Below are 14,722 nucleotides of genomic sequence, written 5' to 3' on the forward strand. Positions count from 1 at the left end.
TCCAGCTGGGAGGAGGCCTCGGGGAAGACCCAGGACTAGCTGGAGGGATTGTATCTCCAACCTGGCCTGGAAACACCTCGGGATTCCCCAGTTGGAGCTGGTTAATGTGGCTAGGGAGAGGGAAGTTTGGGGTCCCCTGCTGGAGCTGCTGCCCCTGCGACCCAACACTGGATAAGCAGATGAAAATGGAGGGATGTTTGCATACATCTCTTCATACAACAGTTAGTTAGGTAGTGAGCGAGTGAGCGAGTGAGTGAGTCACCCTTGCAGAGGCAAATGGACACACAGTAGCACAACTAAGGTGAGTAAAGTTGAAATGGTTTTATTAGCAAAGCTAATAAACACAAGCAACTGTATCCAAAAACAACAGGCAAGGGGGAAGTACAAAAACAGTCAACGGTCACATCAAACTCACAGGTAACAGTATCCACAACAACGGGCAGGAGGAGAAATCCAAAAATAGACAATGGTCAAAAACACAGGGAATCAGGAAGAAAAAAAAACAGGAACACAAGGCATAGAGGGAAGATATAGAGGCGACAATGAGACACAGGTGCAAGACATTAGGGGAAGGCCAAGTAATCACACAGGCAGGAAAAATATAAGATAGGAAGTAAACCAAACAACACATGAAGGGAATGGAGAGACTACAAAATAAAACAGGAAATGGAAAACTAACTGAAAACATGAAACAAATTGAACACATAAACTTTACAAAGGGACCAGACATGATAGTTAGTTAGGCAGTTAGTCAGTCAGTTAGTGGGGCCATGTAATTTTTAATTAACTATTATTAGCCTACTACTATTTTAAAACAATGTCCATTTTACAACTTGGTAGGTTGATGGGTGCCTTTGCTGGTGACGTTTTACATGGCCTAATGTTATATGTTTTAAATAAAGTAAAATATGTGGAACAGGGGAGTTTCCACAGTAACATATTAATTATTGCTACTCAACTGAGTACTTTATGAACAACAAAAAAGCTCAAATAAAGCCTAATCTGAAACAAGAGGCCACCAATTAATTTTTAAAGTGTCTGGTTCTTTAAGCCTATAGTTTTCACACACTTTGTATTTTGACACGTCAATGTTACTTCCTGTCCAGCCCTGCATTGATGTGAGCCACTTTTGATCTTCAACACGTAAGCCCATTGAGACATCATAAAAAAATAAAACTAGTTCCATCGGATTTATAAAACAAATGCACATTGCAAAATGTTTGTGTCTGTGTCTGTTCTTACTGTTGGGTTAAACAGAAACACAAACAACAACAAAACGTAACTCATAGTTTCATAGACTCATAAACTATTTTTTCTTTTTTTCTTTTTGGTTTTAAATGAAAAACAGATTATACTTTAGTACTCTGCCCGTAATAAAAAGATTACTCGCACACACAACAGGCTGCACGCAACCCTGTGTCTGTTTAAAAAACCATTTTGCTACATTTTGTCGAGGCTCCCTGGGCAGGCAGCATTTTGTAGCTGAATTTGAGAGTCATCCAGAGTTACAATAGTCAATGCATTGAGCTGGCTAAAAATCAAAGATGTTTCAAGATGATGGTTTTTCTAAATTATATTTAGGCCATAAAATACTCCATGCTTGATGACTCATGTTGTTTCAGTATTTTACTTCACCATCTAACAGCATTTTCCTCTACATGGTACCTGCTCGACTCACTTTGACTCACCTCGACTCTACTCGCCTTTTTAAGTTTTCCATTGCAAAAAATGTCCCTGGTACCTGCTAACAGGTACTTTTTTTAGTATTACCTCCGTCAAAGTTCCAAGGGAGCTGATGAGATACCAAAAGGTGACGTGAAAACCTGCAGACTACCGATTGGTTGGAGAGAATCGTCACCATTGCTTGGGAAAGACGGCAGGGTGTCCTGCCATTTTTAAATAGTTTAAAATGAGACGCCTTTTCAGCTCATCCAAAGTAACAGCAGCAAATAATTATTATATACTTTTACATTCTCTCCTGTTACTCTTTATGTCTCTTTCCTATGACTGCAGTATGTTACACAATACATTAATACAATTTAAAATATCTCTGTTTGTTTTTATTTTAACAATTATTTGTGTCTTAAGGAAACAGCAAGCTATTGTGTTACTTTGAAAGTCACAGTTGGATGTTGCACTCAACACATTCCCAAGTTCTAAAAATAATAAAAGTTTAGAGTTACTCTTGTACCCATCCCCCCCAAACTCTTGATCAGATTTTAAATTGTTTTTTTTTTCCTAAACCATTCTCCTCCTCTAATCTCTGAACCGGCCTATCACTGTGTTGAATTTGTTATTTCTATTTTCTGTTTTCCCATTCCCCATTGATTCTCTCCCAGATGGACTACTTTGACCTCTGACTCTGGGGTTAACAACTTCTATAGAATTTCTATCAGACCAGAAAAAAACATTGGTGTCAAACAAACAGGTGCTTCTCGTCCCCTTTATTTGGTTCCTTTCTGTCCTCATCCCTGTGTATATCGTGTATATTATTTGTTTACAATTGTATTTGTTGTGTAGATAAAATTGATTATTTTTTTTTATTGAATAAATAGCCCTTTTGGGATAAATAAAGTAGTTTGAATAGAAAAATTCTAATTATATAAAACTCCTTTTCTTTATTTCTTGCTGTCTTTCTTTGTTTGTTTGTTTCTTTTTCATTCCTTGCTTCCATTTTCCAAATGGGGTTCAACTGATTCAGAGATTCTTTTTGCTTTTGCTGTGCAGAAAGCATAGAATGCAATAACAATCTAAAAACTATGGGGCACTTTGGAAATTGCCCATCAATTCTTAAATGTTGTGGTAATGGCCTAAATATACCAAGATTACATGGTTTCTTTAACAACTGCTATTCAAGAAGAGTGCAGTAACAACCCAGGCAACATTAGAGGCAGGACACTGTTGACTTTTGTTACCATGGCATAGCAAAAAAATGAATAGATGGCACCTTTGCAGATTAATTTATAAAGGTTATATATGATCAATTGGTTTGTCTCACTTTATTATGGTTGTTTTATACACATATGTTGGTTTTTACTGTCTTCAGCTACTATTGTTTGCATCACTGTAAATATAGGCGATACTCCATACTTTGGCATTGTTGTTAGTATTGCTGGGGATTTTAATACATCAGTAGTCATTAATTTAGGCTACTTCTATGAACACGTGAAAGGAAGTTGTTATGTTTAGGTTCCAGCATTATCACATTTAGTGTGATTGTGACTGACACAAATTTAACAAGTCATACAAGGCTTCACTGTTTTGCTGTTTCAGCAGAGGGACAAAGGCCTGAAGAAGAAGAAAGAAAGAGAGTGAGGCAGTGAGCCAGTTCCACAGCTCAGGACCATTATGGGATGGGTACTCTATAGACAACAGAGAGGAGAGAACATTTTAGATACGGCCAATGGATGGATAATGGATGTCCAAAGTGATTTCTCAGGAACAGCATTGTGCATTCAGCCTGCAAACCAAAGGGGCTTGGTTTGCAGTATTGAGCACCATAGTTGGCCACCTCTCCGCCCTGCTGGGAAATAGATTTTGCTCTCTCTTTGTCACTCTCTTACAAGGGTCTTACTGCGTGTCAATCACTGTTCATGCACACACATTCATTTCCTTGTGGGGGGAGGGGCTTATAAGACCGTTTGGACTTCAGCAGAAAGGGGGGGAGGGATTGAGATGTTGTCGATGTTCAAATTCTTTGGCTAAGTCCTGGATCTTCACAATCCTTGCTACAGCCCCTTTTAGACACCCATCAACAGCCAAATTGAAAACCATAACACTTTGTTAGCCCAAGCCTCAGCCCAAGTTGCCTGTATCTTTTAATAACTTTTATATTGACCTTATTCCTGTCTACATGTCTGAGTCTGCACTTGGGTTTTCCTGTTCAGCCCAAGATAACACATTCAGTGTGAAGCTTTCTATACTGTCAAAGACATTTGCTCCTGGTTCACTGGCCATCATTAAGCACATAGCATTCTGACAGTTCAATAAAGTTAAAAGCTTGCTGCTGTGTCAGCTTTGGCAGGGTGTACAAATGTATAGTCTAGACTAGCTAAAGATGACAGAAAGATACTAATAATGAAAATCACAGTATTTAGGCAGCACTTTTCAAAACAAAAGGATCTGCAAGACACATAAAACATGCAGTTAGGAAAAAAATAGTCAACTATAATTTGCAATTTGAGTTGTAATGGAGGATTGGTTGGGGCTGTAAATGTTTTGACTATGATTTTAGAAATTCTAGAAAAAGATTCTAGAAAAGCTCTAACCCAATGAAGAAACTTTCCCAAGGTTTCTATATTGGGCTAGAGCTTTTATTATAAAGACTGAATCCTCAGCTTTAACATCAGTCAGTTACCAAGTGGCCACTTAAGTGAGCACAATAAAAGCGGGCAAGAGCTCAGGGAATATTAAAAAGGAGATTTCTTTGATTCATCATAATTCACCTCTCATAATATAATTAACCCAAAGCTATACTTAAGAGTGTGAACACACATAGTATGCTTGCTTCAACACAGACCCTGCAAGCTCCACACACGCCAAGCATGGCTTCATGTGCAAATGATGAGCATAATTCACAGGAACTCTGATCCGTGTCACTTTTTGCATGCTGCCTTTCACCCGTGCACTCCTGTTGATTCTTAAAGCAGAATTGGATTGAGGAAGAAAAAAGGAATACTAATTGGAATTCAGATGGGAAGTGAAACCACCACCATTGAGATCGCATATAGACGTGTTCTGTCATCTGCAAGTTATTTCTTCTTGATCCAAATAAATTTAAATAAGTCCATAAACACTTAATCCACCACCTGTAGATACCTTGTCTTCTATTATGTAATGACAACTCCAAATTTACTGTTTTTCCTCACATGATGGGTGTTTGACTGAATTGGACAACAGCTTCCTGTCCTGGCTGCAGTGAGTGTATAAACACTGTCCTCTAGTGGGTCATTCAATAACTGCAGTTTCAGATTATTCGATATACAGACTACTTCTCTCCATTACAGGAAGGTTAAAATGATAATAGCCATGAATAAATCAGACAAATACACAATGGACACACTAACAGATCAAGGCCATGCTCAAAGAATACAACCTCAAAACTTACAACTTAAAACAAAACAAATAGCTTAAAAGAAGTGCAAGACAATGCCCTGAATTCATAAATTAGCATTGCTACATTGCATAGTATACTACTGAGTCAATGAGCAGTAACAAGCAGAAAGAGTATACATGTATGGACTCATTCATGTGTTCTAAATGTAATAAACTACACCATGACAGTCAGAAGCATTGCACAGAGCAAGAGTGTAAAAATAAGCATTACAAAGAAAAAAAATATAATTGGTAAACACCGGTATTACTTTCTGAATCTCTATCTTTACTTGGAAGATATTTCATTTTTGCAGTATTACACAATTTGTCTTGGGAACAGAAACCACAAGAGCATGAAGAAACTAGCACACTAGCATATTCTTCATATTGTTATTCTGTACAGCTCTCGTCTGTATGGTTGTCCTCACAGCCTGCAGGAGCACCTAAGGCTCAATGAATGAGTTTCATAGAAAGCTTGCTGAGCAAAGCCTGGAATATGTTATTCATATTACAGCAACAGAACCTCGTGAAGATGATAACTAGTGTACATGGTATGCAGAATCTGTACACATTATACTTACTGTACATGTAGCTAAAATGCAGAATAATGTTTCTGTTGCTCAATGATGATCCACTTAAACATGCAACACAGAAACAAAGAAGCAGGAAGCCAATTAGAATGTATTAACTATATTTATTTACTACAATTTCCAGTGTTATTTTTCCCATTTTATTTCAATCCAACAGTAAGAACAAAATGTAGTTGTATACATATTTACAGATTGGTTTTATTATTGGCAATATATCACGTCATTTATTCTACAGAACCCATATATCACCTTGTGTACCACACCCAAGCCTATGGCCAGGGTAGAAGATAAGATGTTTATTTAATCTTGGTTACAGCCTCAGTAGTTTTCTACCGATTGTGCGCTCTTTTCTCTATTGCTCCTGCAAACGGAGGGCAGAGTTAAAGCAAAAATAATCTCGGTTTAGCTTTTCCAGCCAGACATTTTCTTTGGGAAGTGAAAAGCCAGATATCTTTGAAGAAAAGATTTTCTTTAATGTTGTCAGCCAGTGCTCAAGGCAGGGATACTCATAGAGATGGTGAGTACAAAGACAGAAGACTTTATTCAAAAAACGCTGTCAGACAAAGAGAAGGGGGAGGTGATAACTTACCTTGGATCATTTGACCTCTTAAAGCCTCACAGTACATATAAATCAATGTGTGTGTGTGTCTGTGTTGCAGGTGAATTTAAACAAAGTACAGTAACTCTTCCACAAATTAGACAGCCTTGAGACAAAAAACAAAACAAAGAGCAAACATGTTGGATGAATGTAACTGTAAGACTGAGCAGGTGCATCTGTGGTTAGACCGGGGTCAATGTACATAGACGAACAACCATATTTGTGATTGATCTGGACTGGTACATAACTGAAAGAATAGCTAATAAATAAATAGCAATGCAGATATTGTACTATTAGACATTTATGTCATAACTTCCAGGCAAAAAAACAGGAGATATTCAGCAATACCTTTATATCCAAACGGCTGGCCTACATCACTGACAAACTGTGATGGAAAACCAGTGTTGACTGCTACTTATGGGGTCTATTTTGTGACTCCATAAATGTGTGAAATAAGGGATGACATCAATAACAAAAGTACACCTTGGCTAGTATTTATTGTTCAAATGATCCAAAAGAATTGTAGGGATTAAAGAGCATTCTGTTTTAATTATGTTTCCAGTCTAAAATAATACACTAATATAATTCTAAACTAGCTGCCAACCCTCACAGTTTGTTTACGTTTTTATTTTTTTCTAATTCAAGTAACTGTATCTGAGTTCATTTAACACTTACAAGGAAACAGAATGAAGACATACATAAATTTATTTTAAAACATTTTTCTAAAGTCAATGAAGTACTCTTGAGTAAATAATATAAATGAAAGAAACATGTTTCCACCATATATCTTGAGATAATGTTTTAAAGCTGACAGCACTGTTTGTATTGTTAGCACATAAATTTGTCTCAGTAAAACTTTAATGCCAAAACAGCACATTTAATTAAAACTCATTAGTTTTAAACAAAATTGCTCTGAAGAAGGAAAAACACTTTCCAATACTGCATTTAACACAAATAATTGCTGAATGAAATATTGCATCATAGCTACAAGAAATTATTAGTGTTGTGCATTTAGGTAATGCACAACAAAAAATGAGGATTGCTTAATTTGGGGACACTAAAAGTTATTTAACAGACTGGTGAAAATTGGTCAAAATATAAATACAGTAGGTTAGAAACACAGTGAAACGTTCTACCATACAGCATAAGTGTCTATTATTTATAAACATATGGCCATTCTTGTTAAACCATACTGTATTTACCTCAGAAATTGTAATGAAATGGCAATACTTATTAGAAAATGAAAACATAAAATACAAAAAACCCTTCATTGAAACCAATAACACTGACTATCAAACCCAGCTTGTTGTCTAATGTAACAAAAAGGTTTGTTTTTTTTTAATTAAGACACATGAGTTGTAGAATATGCATTGGTCAGACGCAATACATTTTCTTTGATTCACAATCTAGCCTACTGTTGAAGTTACAATATGTACAGTAGAAAATAGGTGTTAGCCTTTGCCAAGGGGAAACAAATCACCTTTAAATATATATTTGTCTCTTTATAAAGCATTTATGAACTAAGACCTCTTCTTAGCCACGTCTTCTCAAAGCAGCACTAATTTGACATGATCCGGATTAAGACAACAGCGAGGATGAACACAGCAAAGACTATGACAATATCCTTCTGGAGTTTCAAGTTTAAATGAGGGGTCAGTAATTTTCTGATGTGAAAACCCAGTGCTTGTGCTATTTTTATATCACCATCTACGGTATATGCTTACAAATATTACTTGTGTTTTGTATGTGGATAAAAGTTTAGCTATACCGTATATTAATTAGGAAAAGGCCTTTGCACAGCAAGTCTGTATTTTTAGTCGGAAATTTCCCTACAATTAATAACAAATCCAACCTAATGCTGTGTGAATTGCGTTTACACAATGATTCCAAGACTTTTCATCCATTTTCTGTGCTTTTTTCATTTCCAGGGATGTGGGATGGTAGGTAGGCCTACTGATCTTCACAAATCTCACAAATAACCATAGACTTAACAAAAGACAGAGCCGGCCACCTACAGTGAATTCGTCCTCACTGCTTGTCAACTCCATTTTGTCTTGTATTGCAAATTTTCATAACAAATAGTTACATGTGGGTGTGGGCAACAGTTGGTCACGGATCATGGAAAGTGAAACCTAAACCTGTCATGGGGCGGTTGGACTTATTTACCCATAGTCTTGCATTGCCAGACCTTCCTCCACAGCTCTGCATAACAGGAAGTTCTGGCTAATCAACCCAGAATTCTGGGATGGGAGAGAAAGATGCAGTGGTTTATTGGCATTACTTTAAACCAATCACAATTGTTTTGGGTGGTGCTAACCGCTGGACAAAGCAAAGGCAACTCTGCAAAATGGCCTCCTTTGTTTTGCTTGAATGTGTGTACGTTCAAGGGTTGTTTTAGTTATGCAACATAAAACTCAGATTGGACAGATAGTCTAACTACAGACTTTACCCTGCAGAGATCTGAGGAGCAGTTAAGCATAGTCCTCAACAATCAACACAGGTTTAAAATTCCAACACAAAGACAGCAGAAGGTTACACACATCCAGCCAAAAAGAGTGACATCTGGCGGAATTTCTGGTGGCAATGGAGCAATCCCAGAAGTGGAACGTCATGGATACAGACTACTTTACCCACTTTAAAAAGATGTATTAAAAGCTTTAAAAACTTGCGATGAAACAAAACCGGTTTAGAACGTTGCAGGGAAAGGTTGCAGCGGTCTAAACCGACTCGGAGGCTCAACGAGTGCCCGCAAGCACAGTATGGTTGAACAAGCTAGAGAGTAACTGAAGAGACCAAGCGTTGTTAAAACAAAGCAGTGAATTAGAGAAATAAAACGCTGTTATTGCCGTTTCAGCTCCACAAGAAATGCAGCTGTACCAAGAACCTCACTATCACTAACGTTATCCACTTTCATATTTAGATGCAACAAATGACATCCGGCTACAGAAAAAACCTGAAAGTCTGAATTTAGGACGAAAGTACATAAGAGTTGTGCTATGAAGATGATACACTCTCATTTTGTCGCATTGGTGTAAACTGGCAGGTTTCAGAACATTGCAGACAAGCGCATTAGAAGTAGGTGCAAGTTTTCACTCGTCTTGTCCAGAATCTTTGGTCTAATCTGGACGGGGCATAATCAGGCTCTTATTTATTCCTAGAATATATATATATTAATTCCTATTCGACTTTAGGGTCAACCCTAATGGATAGAGTAATGAAACGCAACAGACTCAGGGCCCTATTTTAACATTCTAAGCGCAAGGGGTGAAGTGCAAGGTGCAGGTGCGTTTAGGGTGTGTCTCTTCTGCAGGGTCCATGCGTTGGGCACATGGTTCAAAAGGGTTGTACTTAGTGGCTTCATTAATTCATAGGTGTGTTTTGGCCGTGACATGCAATAAACCAAATCAGAGGGTCATCTCCCACCAAATCAGAAGGTCATCTCCCATTCCCTTTAACAGCCAGACGCAATTTTACCTTGGCTCATTGCTATTATGATGGCGTATTTGTCACATTTTTAGTTGTAATCTTTTGCATGTGTGTGCTGCTGTGCGTCCTTGTGTGTTTAACAAGCATAGTGTGGACGTGCTGTGTATAAGCCTAAATGCGTTTTACTAATTTGCTGTTCGAGCAAACGGGGCGGCTGTGGCTCAGTGGTAGAGTGGTGGCCTGCCAATTGAAAGGTTGGTGGTCCAATCCCTTGTCTTTTAGTCCCATGTTGAAGTGTCCTTAAGCAAGACACTGAACCCTGAGTTGCCCCCGTTGCCGCGCCATCGGAGTGTGAATGTGTGTGAGTGTTTATCTGATGAGCAGTTGGGTCATCACCTTGTACACCTTGTACGTCAGCCGTGGCTACAGTGTGTGAATGTGTGTGAATGATGGATGGTTCCTGTACTATGTAAAAGCGCTTTGAGTAGTCGTTAAGACTAGAAAAGCGCTATATAAATGCACCACAATAACAATGTAATTGACTTTAGATCAGGTTTTTGTTGGTCAATAGCGCAATCACTTCCCGCTGCCTCAAGATAGGAATATGCCAAGAATTCACCTGAACACACCTCCCTGTAAGGCCAGCACGGCCATGGGCACAAAGATGTGCATTTGCTATTAAAATGACATGGGTGCTGGACGGAAAATTGTCAACTGTTTTGTTCTCACACTAGCAAAGACACTTGCGTTGGGCATCATGCTGAGCTGCGCCGGGTGCAAGAAAACGCCCTCAGTGTGCAAGGTGTCTGTACATAACTATAAAACAAAATACAGACTTGATATGCAATGGCCTTAAAGTATGTCAATATTTAAGACTAAGTAAGATTTTATAAGACAGCAGGTTTGATATAAAATTGCTCTAAAAAGTGCAAAAATGTAATTAAAATGTTTGCATTTGGTTAAGTAAAGTATTTTATGCAATGTATTGCACCCAATAAAACCACTCTCTGAAAGCGTCTAAGGCCCTTTCACCCAACAGCATTTCATTTTTCTGTCAATCAAAATTACAACTGGGAAATTAAATTCTTGGAACTAAAATGGATTTAATTTGTTATCCTAAAACAAGAGACACATGCATTTATGTGGTAATCCAAGCTCACTTCTGTCTGACCATGCAGAATGAACACATTTAGATGAAAATGCTTTGTGTTGCTTTGAGTCCCCCACAAATAACCCAATCATCACAATGATCCAGCCCTGAAAATGACCAGGGAATCCAGGTTCTGCAAAAAATTTCACTCCAGGTTTGTTAAATCATCCAAGTTGTTGAAAAATAGTTCCCACCACACCAGCCAGGATATTCAATCCAATAAGGGGATGATGCTTGTCTACAAGGGTCCCGCTCATCAAGGAATTGGCATCAAATGAACTCTGCACTGTAAAATCCCAGTGTGTTACATAAAGAAAGACACAGTTGTAAAGGGCAACGGGCTGCTTCAGCCCATATTTAGTGTTTGTTTTTTTAATCAGTGGGTTTCAAACACAGTCTGGTTTTCAAAGAGAACAGTTTACCAAATGAGCTTTCACACCAGCGAGCCTGCTCTGCTCTGGGCAGGCACCATGACAGGCACCGCCCCCATCCGCTCCAGCGTGGCCTGGCTCACTGCGTAGGAGTGCGTGTGCTGCCCGTGTGTGGACGTCACTATCGGTTTGAGGCTCACAGAGCCGTTGCTGCGCACCATGGCGGGAGGGGATGGGGCAGAGTTTGTGGTGACCACCAGAGTCTTGGGTGGTGGGAGCGTGTGGCTGCCATTGGCAAACGGTGTTGTCGTTGCCGTTGTGGGTTGCACGTGGCGGGAGAGAGGAGCTGAGCCTGGCGCTGTGACCACTGTACTGTGGCTGTGTCCTGGGTTCTGAGCCTGTCCATGTGCATGTGAAACGTGAGCAGCAGTGGAGAAGGTCTGACGAGTGTCTCCATTGTAGCGTGTATAGGAGTTGGTGTCATAGTTGGGTTTGGGGTTGTGCCAGTAGCGGCTGTTGTAGGTGTTGGTAGATGTCAGTGTGTCGTTCTCTGAGGATGAGGCATCGGCATGGAAAGCCTTTACTGATGATGACCTCTTAGGAGGAAGGTCATCTTCTCTGTGAAGAAGATATAAGTGGGAGTTGTGAAGATGTCAGTGATATCATGAATGATAGCAGTAAGATAGTCAATTAGTTCATCTTCAAATATTTAGTACAAATCCTTTATTGGTGCATTAAAAATGAAAATAGCTCCTCTATCCATTCAAGTTGCACAATACTGATGATTTTAATTTTATTTTTTCATTCATTTTTGCTCTTAGATTTTTCTGGACTTATTCTATACAATGGGCGGTTACAGTAACTGGAACAGCTGTACAATTAATGCAATAGCAAAACAGGTGCCAAAAACTACAGTTCTACATATGAACACAAATTTGCTGTTAATGGGGAAAAAGCAGAGGCCTCAGGGTAGAAATTAAGCAGAATTGCATCTAAGTCCAAAATGAGGCAGATGTTATCCCAATCAGCCAAAGCCTCCCATATATGAACAATGATTCATCTTCCAAATGATTCATGCAGTGATTTAGGGGAGAAATTGCAGCCCATTTAATCAACTGACAGAGTTTCACAGAGTGTTTGAACTGACAAATTAGCCTGTGATGATGAAAACGTTTGCTCTGCGCAGATAAAACTAAGCTGAATTCTCCAAACTTTCAATCCAATTAACTGGTCTGGGTTTCTTTGAATTCAATCTGCGATTGCCATGCTGGCACACTAATCGTTCTACAGTGCAAATACAAAGCTGCTGTTGCATCTTATCGCCTTTTGAAATACAGCAGAGAGGCCACAAAAACCTCCACCCTGCCACAGTTTGGAATATATATACAAATAAAGACAATTCTTTTGAGAAACTATATCCAATACATCCATTAATAGTATGTTGTCTGTTCTTTATGCACTGGAGACCACAGCAGCTTTTGGTTGCAGAGCCACAAATCAAAGCCAAACCTGATCTCATTGGGGATCTCCTCCTCATCATATTTGTTCTTGTTCTTCCAGTAAAAGAGTGTGACCACCACCAACAGGGAACAGATGATGACAGCTAGGACTCCTGTAGCAATGGTGCCCGCTATCAGACCCACACTCTGAGGCTGGGCTGCAGGACAGACAGCAGAAAATATAATAATGTTGATTAATTTGGGCCACTTTATGGCAGTCTACAATTTCAATATTTCATTCTACATGGTTTATTACAGTTCAAGGTATAACATAGAGACTACGCTTCAGTAAAAGCAGGTTTGCAAAGATGTTTCCCCGATTTGAGAACCTGTTCCCACTGCCATCAGGATAAAGCCACTCTGTACCATTTTTTTGGAGTTGCTTAAGTCCTCTGACATTCAGGAGACCTTATTTTTTTTAATATTTTCTAACATTTGTGGCATGGAGATACAACCAGACCCAGGAATCACACTATTTGAAGTGGGAGCTGAATGGCTGGCTCTCACCGCTGCAGAGTGTGATGCTTGGACTGTCTCACACTGCTGGCATGGCAGTTAGTGTTGACACACTGGAAATCTGTCTAACTGCCATCACACATTCCAACCACAATTGGACAGAAAGTGTTATGGCACACCTCAAGCTTGAAAAACTTAGAAACTCTAAGAGGGGCTTTGTGCAAAAATGCTTTAGACTTTGGAAGCCCTTCCTCTCTTATTTCAAAAAACGATTTTTTTTTCTTCTTTTATTGATTTTCTGTGATGTTTGTTGTCTTATTTCATATTTCATAATGTGGTTTTACATGAATGCTAATCTGTTTGTATATAAAGTGTAGTGTATTTTTTCACCGTGGTGTTATTTACTGTGATTTGTGTTGTAGTAGATAAGTATGTTTAAAAATGCAAGAAAAAGATTTAAAAATGAAAACAAATGTGTGTACTTTAAAAACAATGGTTGACACATAGCAATCAAATCCTTTTTGGGCAATATGAGTTCACTCTTAAAGTCTTAAAAAGCTGAGGTGCCAGTGTGTTCATTAAATAATATGTATGAGGGGGTGCTAATGTTACAGTAAGATACTCAACGTGTGTTTAGTCTATACCTAATGGTCAGGACAGAAGAGAAACAGATTAATCAATTATTGATTTAAATATGTTATATTATTGTTTTATAAATCCTCAGATAAAATAGAAACAGCAATGGAGTAGAATTGTTTTGAGTAACACTTATTCTTTCTGAGCATTTACATCTGCATCATGTTGGCAATGACTGAAACCCACTGTTGTCTCTGACAGACAGACTCAGCACTCTGCTGTCTGCCTGCATTTTTGACACTGAGCGTCATCCTGTCACACATCATGATACAGTCCTCCCTGTCAAGCTATCCAAACTGTCAGACCCTGTATGACCTGAATCAACTATCTGTCTTTTTCATCCGATTGGGGCAACCACAGGGTGTACTGCTATCTGCAAGATGTTCTGCTCTTGTTCTTTGTTTAGTTGTATAGTTTTTTGCTTGTGTTTATCTGTCTGTCTGACGAATGTCACTCAAGGAGACTTCTTACTTCCCTCCTGTCAGAGTTTGAGTGAGACAATGCATTTCTATCTATAAATGTGAATCCCTAAACAAACACAGCCACCTGGTCTACATATGACAATGACAGTGTCACGTGGATCTGGCAGTAAAGGAGCTGTGTGTTTAAGTGTACTTACGTGCTACGACCTGCAGGTTGAGCAGACAAGTGCTCTTGCCAATAACATTGCTGGAGGTACACTGATAGAGTCCTGAGTTGCTGGTGCTGATGTTTCTCAGTGTTACAGTGCCCTGCATCTGGTCTGATGGACACACACACAGAGCCACATAGTAATAAAAGTGAATAAAACATAACTACATGGACGCACAGAGAACAATGTGAATGCACACATATGACCTAATGGATATCAAAAAACATTTACGTAAAGAGTGCCAAGTATAACATCAGAGTTAATTTGAGAA

The 14,722-nt window shown here is 38.8% G+C and overlaps 1 protein-coding gene across 2 annotated transcripts in view; it reads right to left on the reverse strand.

The window, feature by feature from the left end:
* Window positions 1-5,768: 5,768 nt before the first annotated feature.
* The window catches only part of igsf11 (immunoglobulin superfamily member 11), a 123,873-nt gene continuing 114,919 nt past the window's right edge, over window positions 5,769-14,722 (reverse strand). For both annotated transcript variants that reach the window (XM_032509914.1, XM_032509903.1), the window contains 3 exons: window positions 14,440-14,562; window positions 12,739-12,886; window positions 5,769-11,847 (listed from right to left, as the gene is read on the reverse strand). In XM_032509914.1, the coding sequence (XP_032365805.1) occupies window positions 11,292-11,847; window positions 12,739-12,886; window positions 14,440-14,562 (827 nt within the window). In that variant the 3' untranslated portion in view covers window positions 5,769-11,291. The remainder of the gene's footprint in view (window positions 11,848-12,738; window positions 12,887-14,439; window positions 14,563-14,722) is intronic.

The sequence above is a fragment of the Etheostoma spectabile genome, chromosome 3 (assembly GCF_008692095.1).
Source record: "Etheostoma spectabile isolate EspeVRDwgs_2016 chromosome 3, UIUC_Espe_1.0, whole genome shotgun sequence".
NCBI lineage: Eukaryota > Metazoa > Chordata > Actinopteri > Perciformes > Percidae > Etheostoma > Etheostoma spectabile.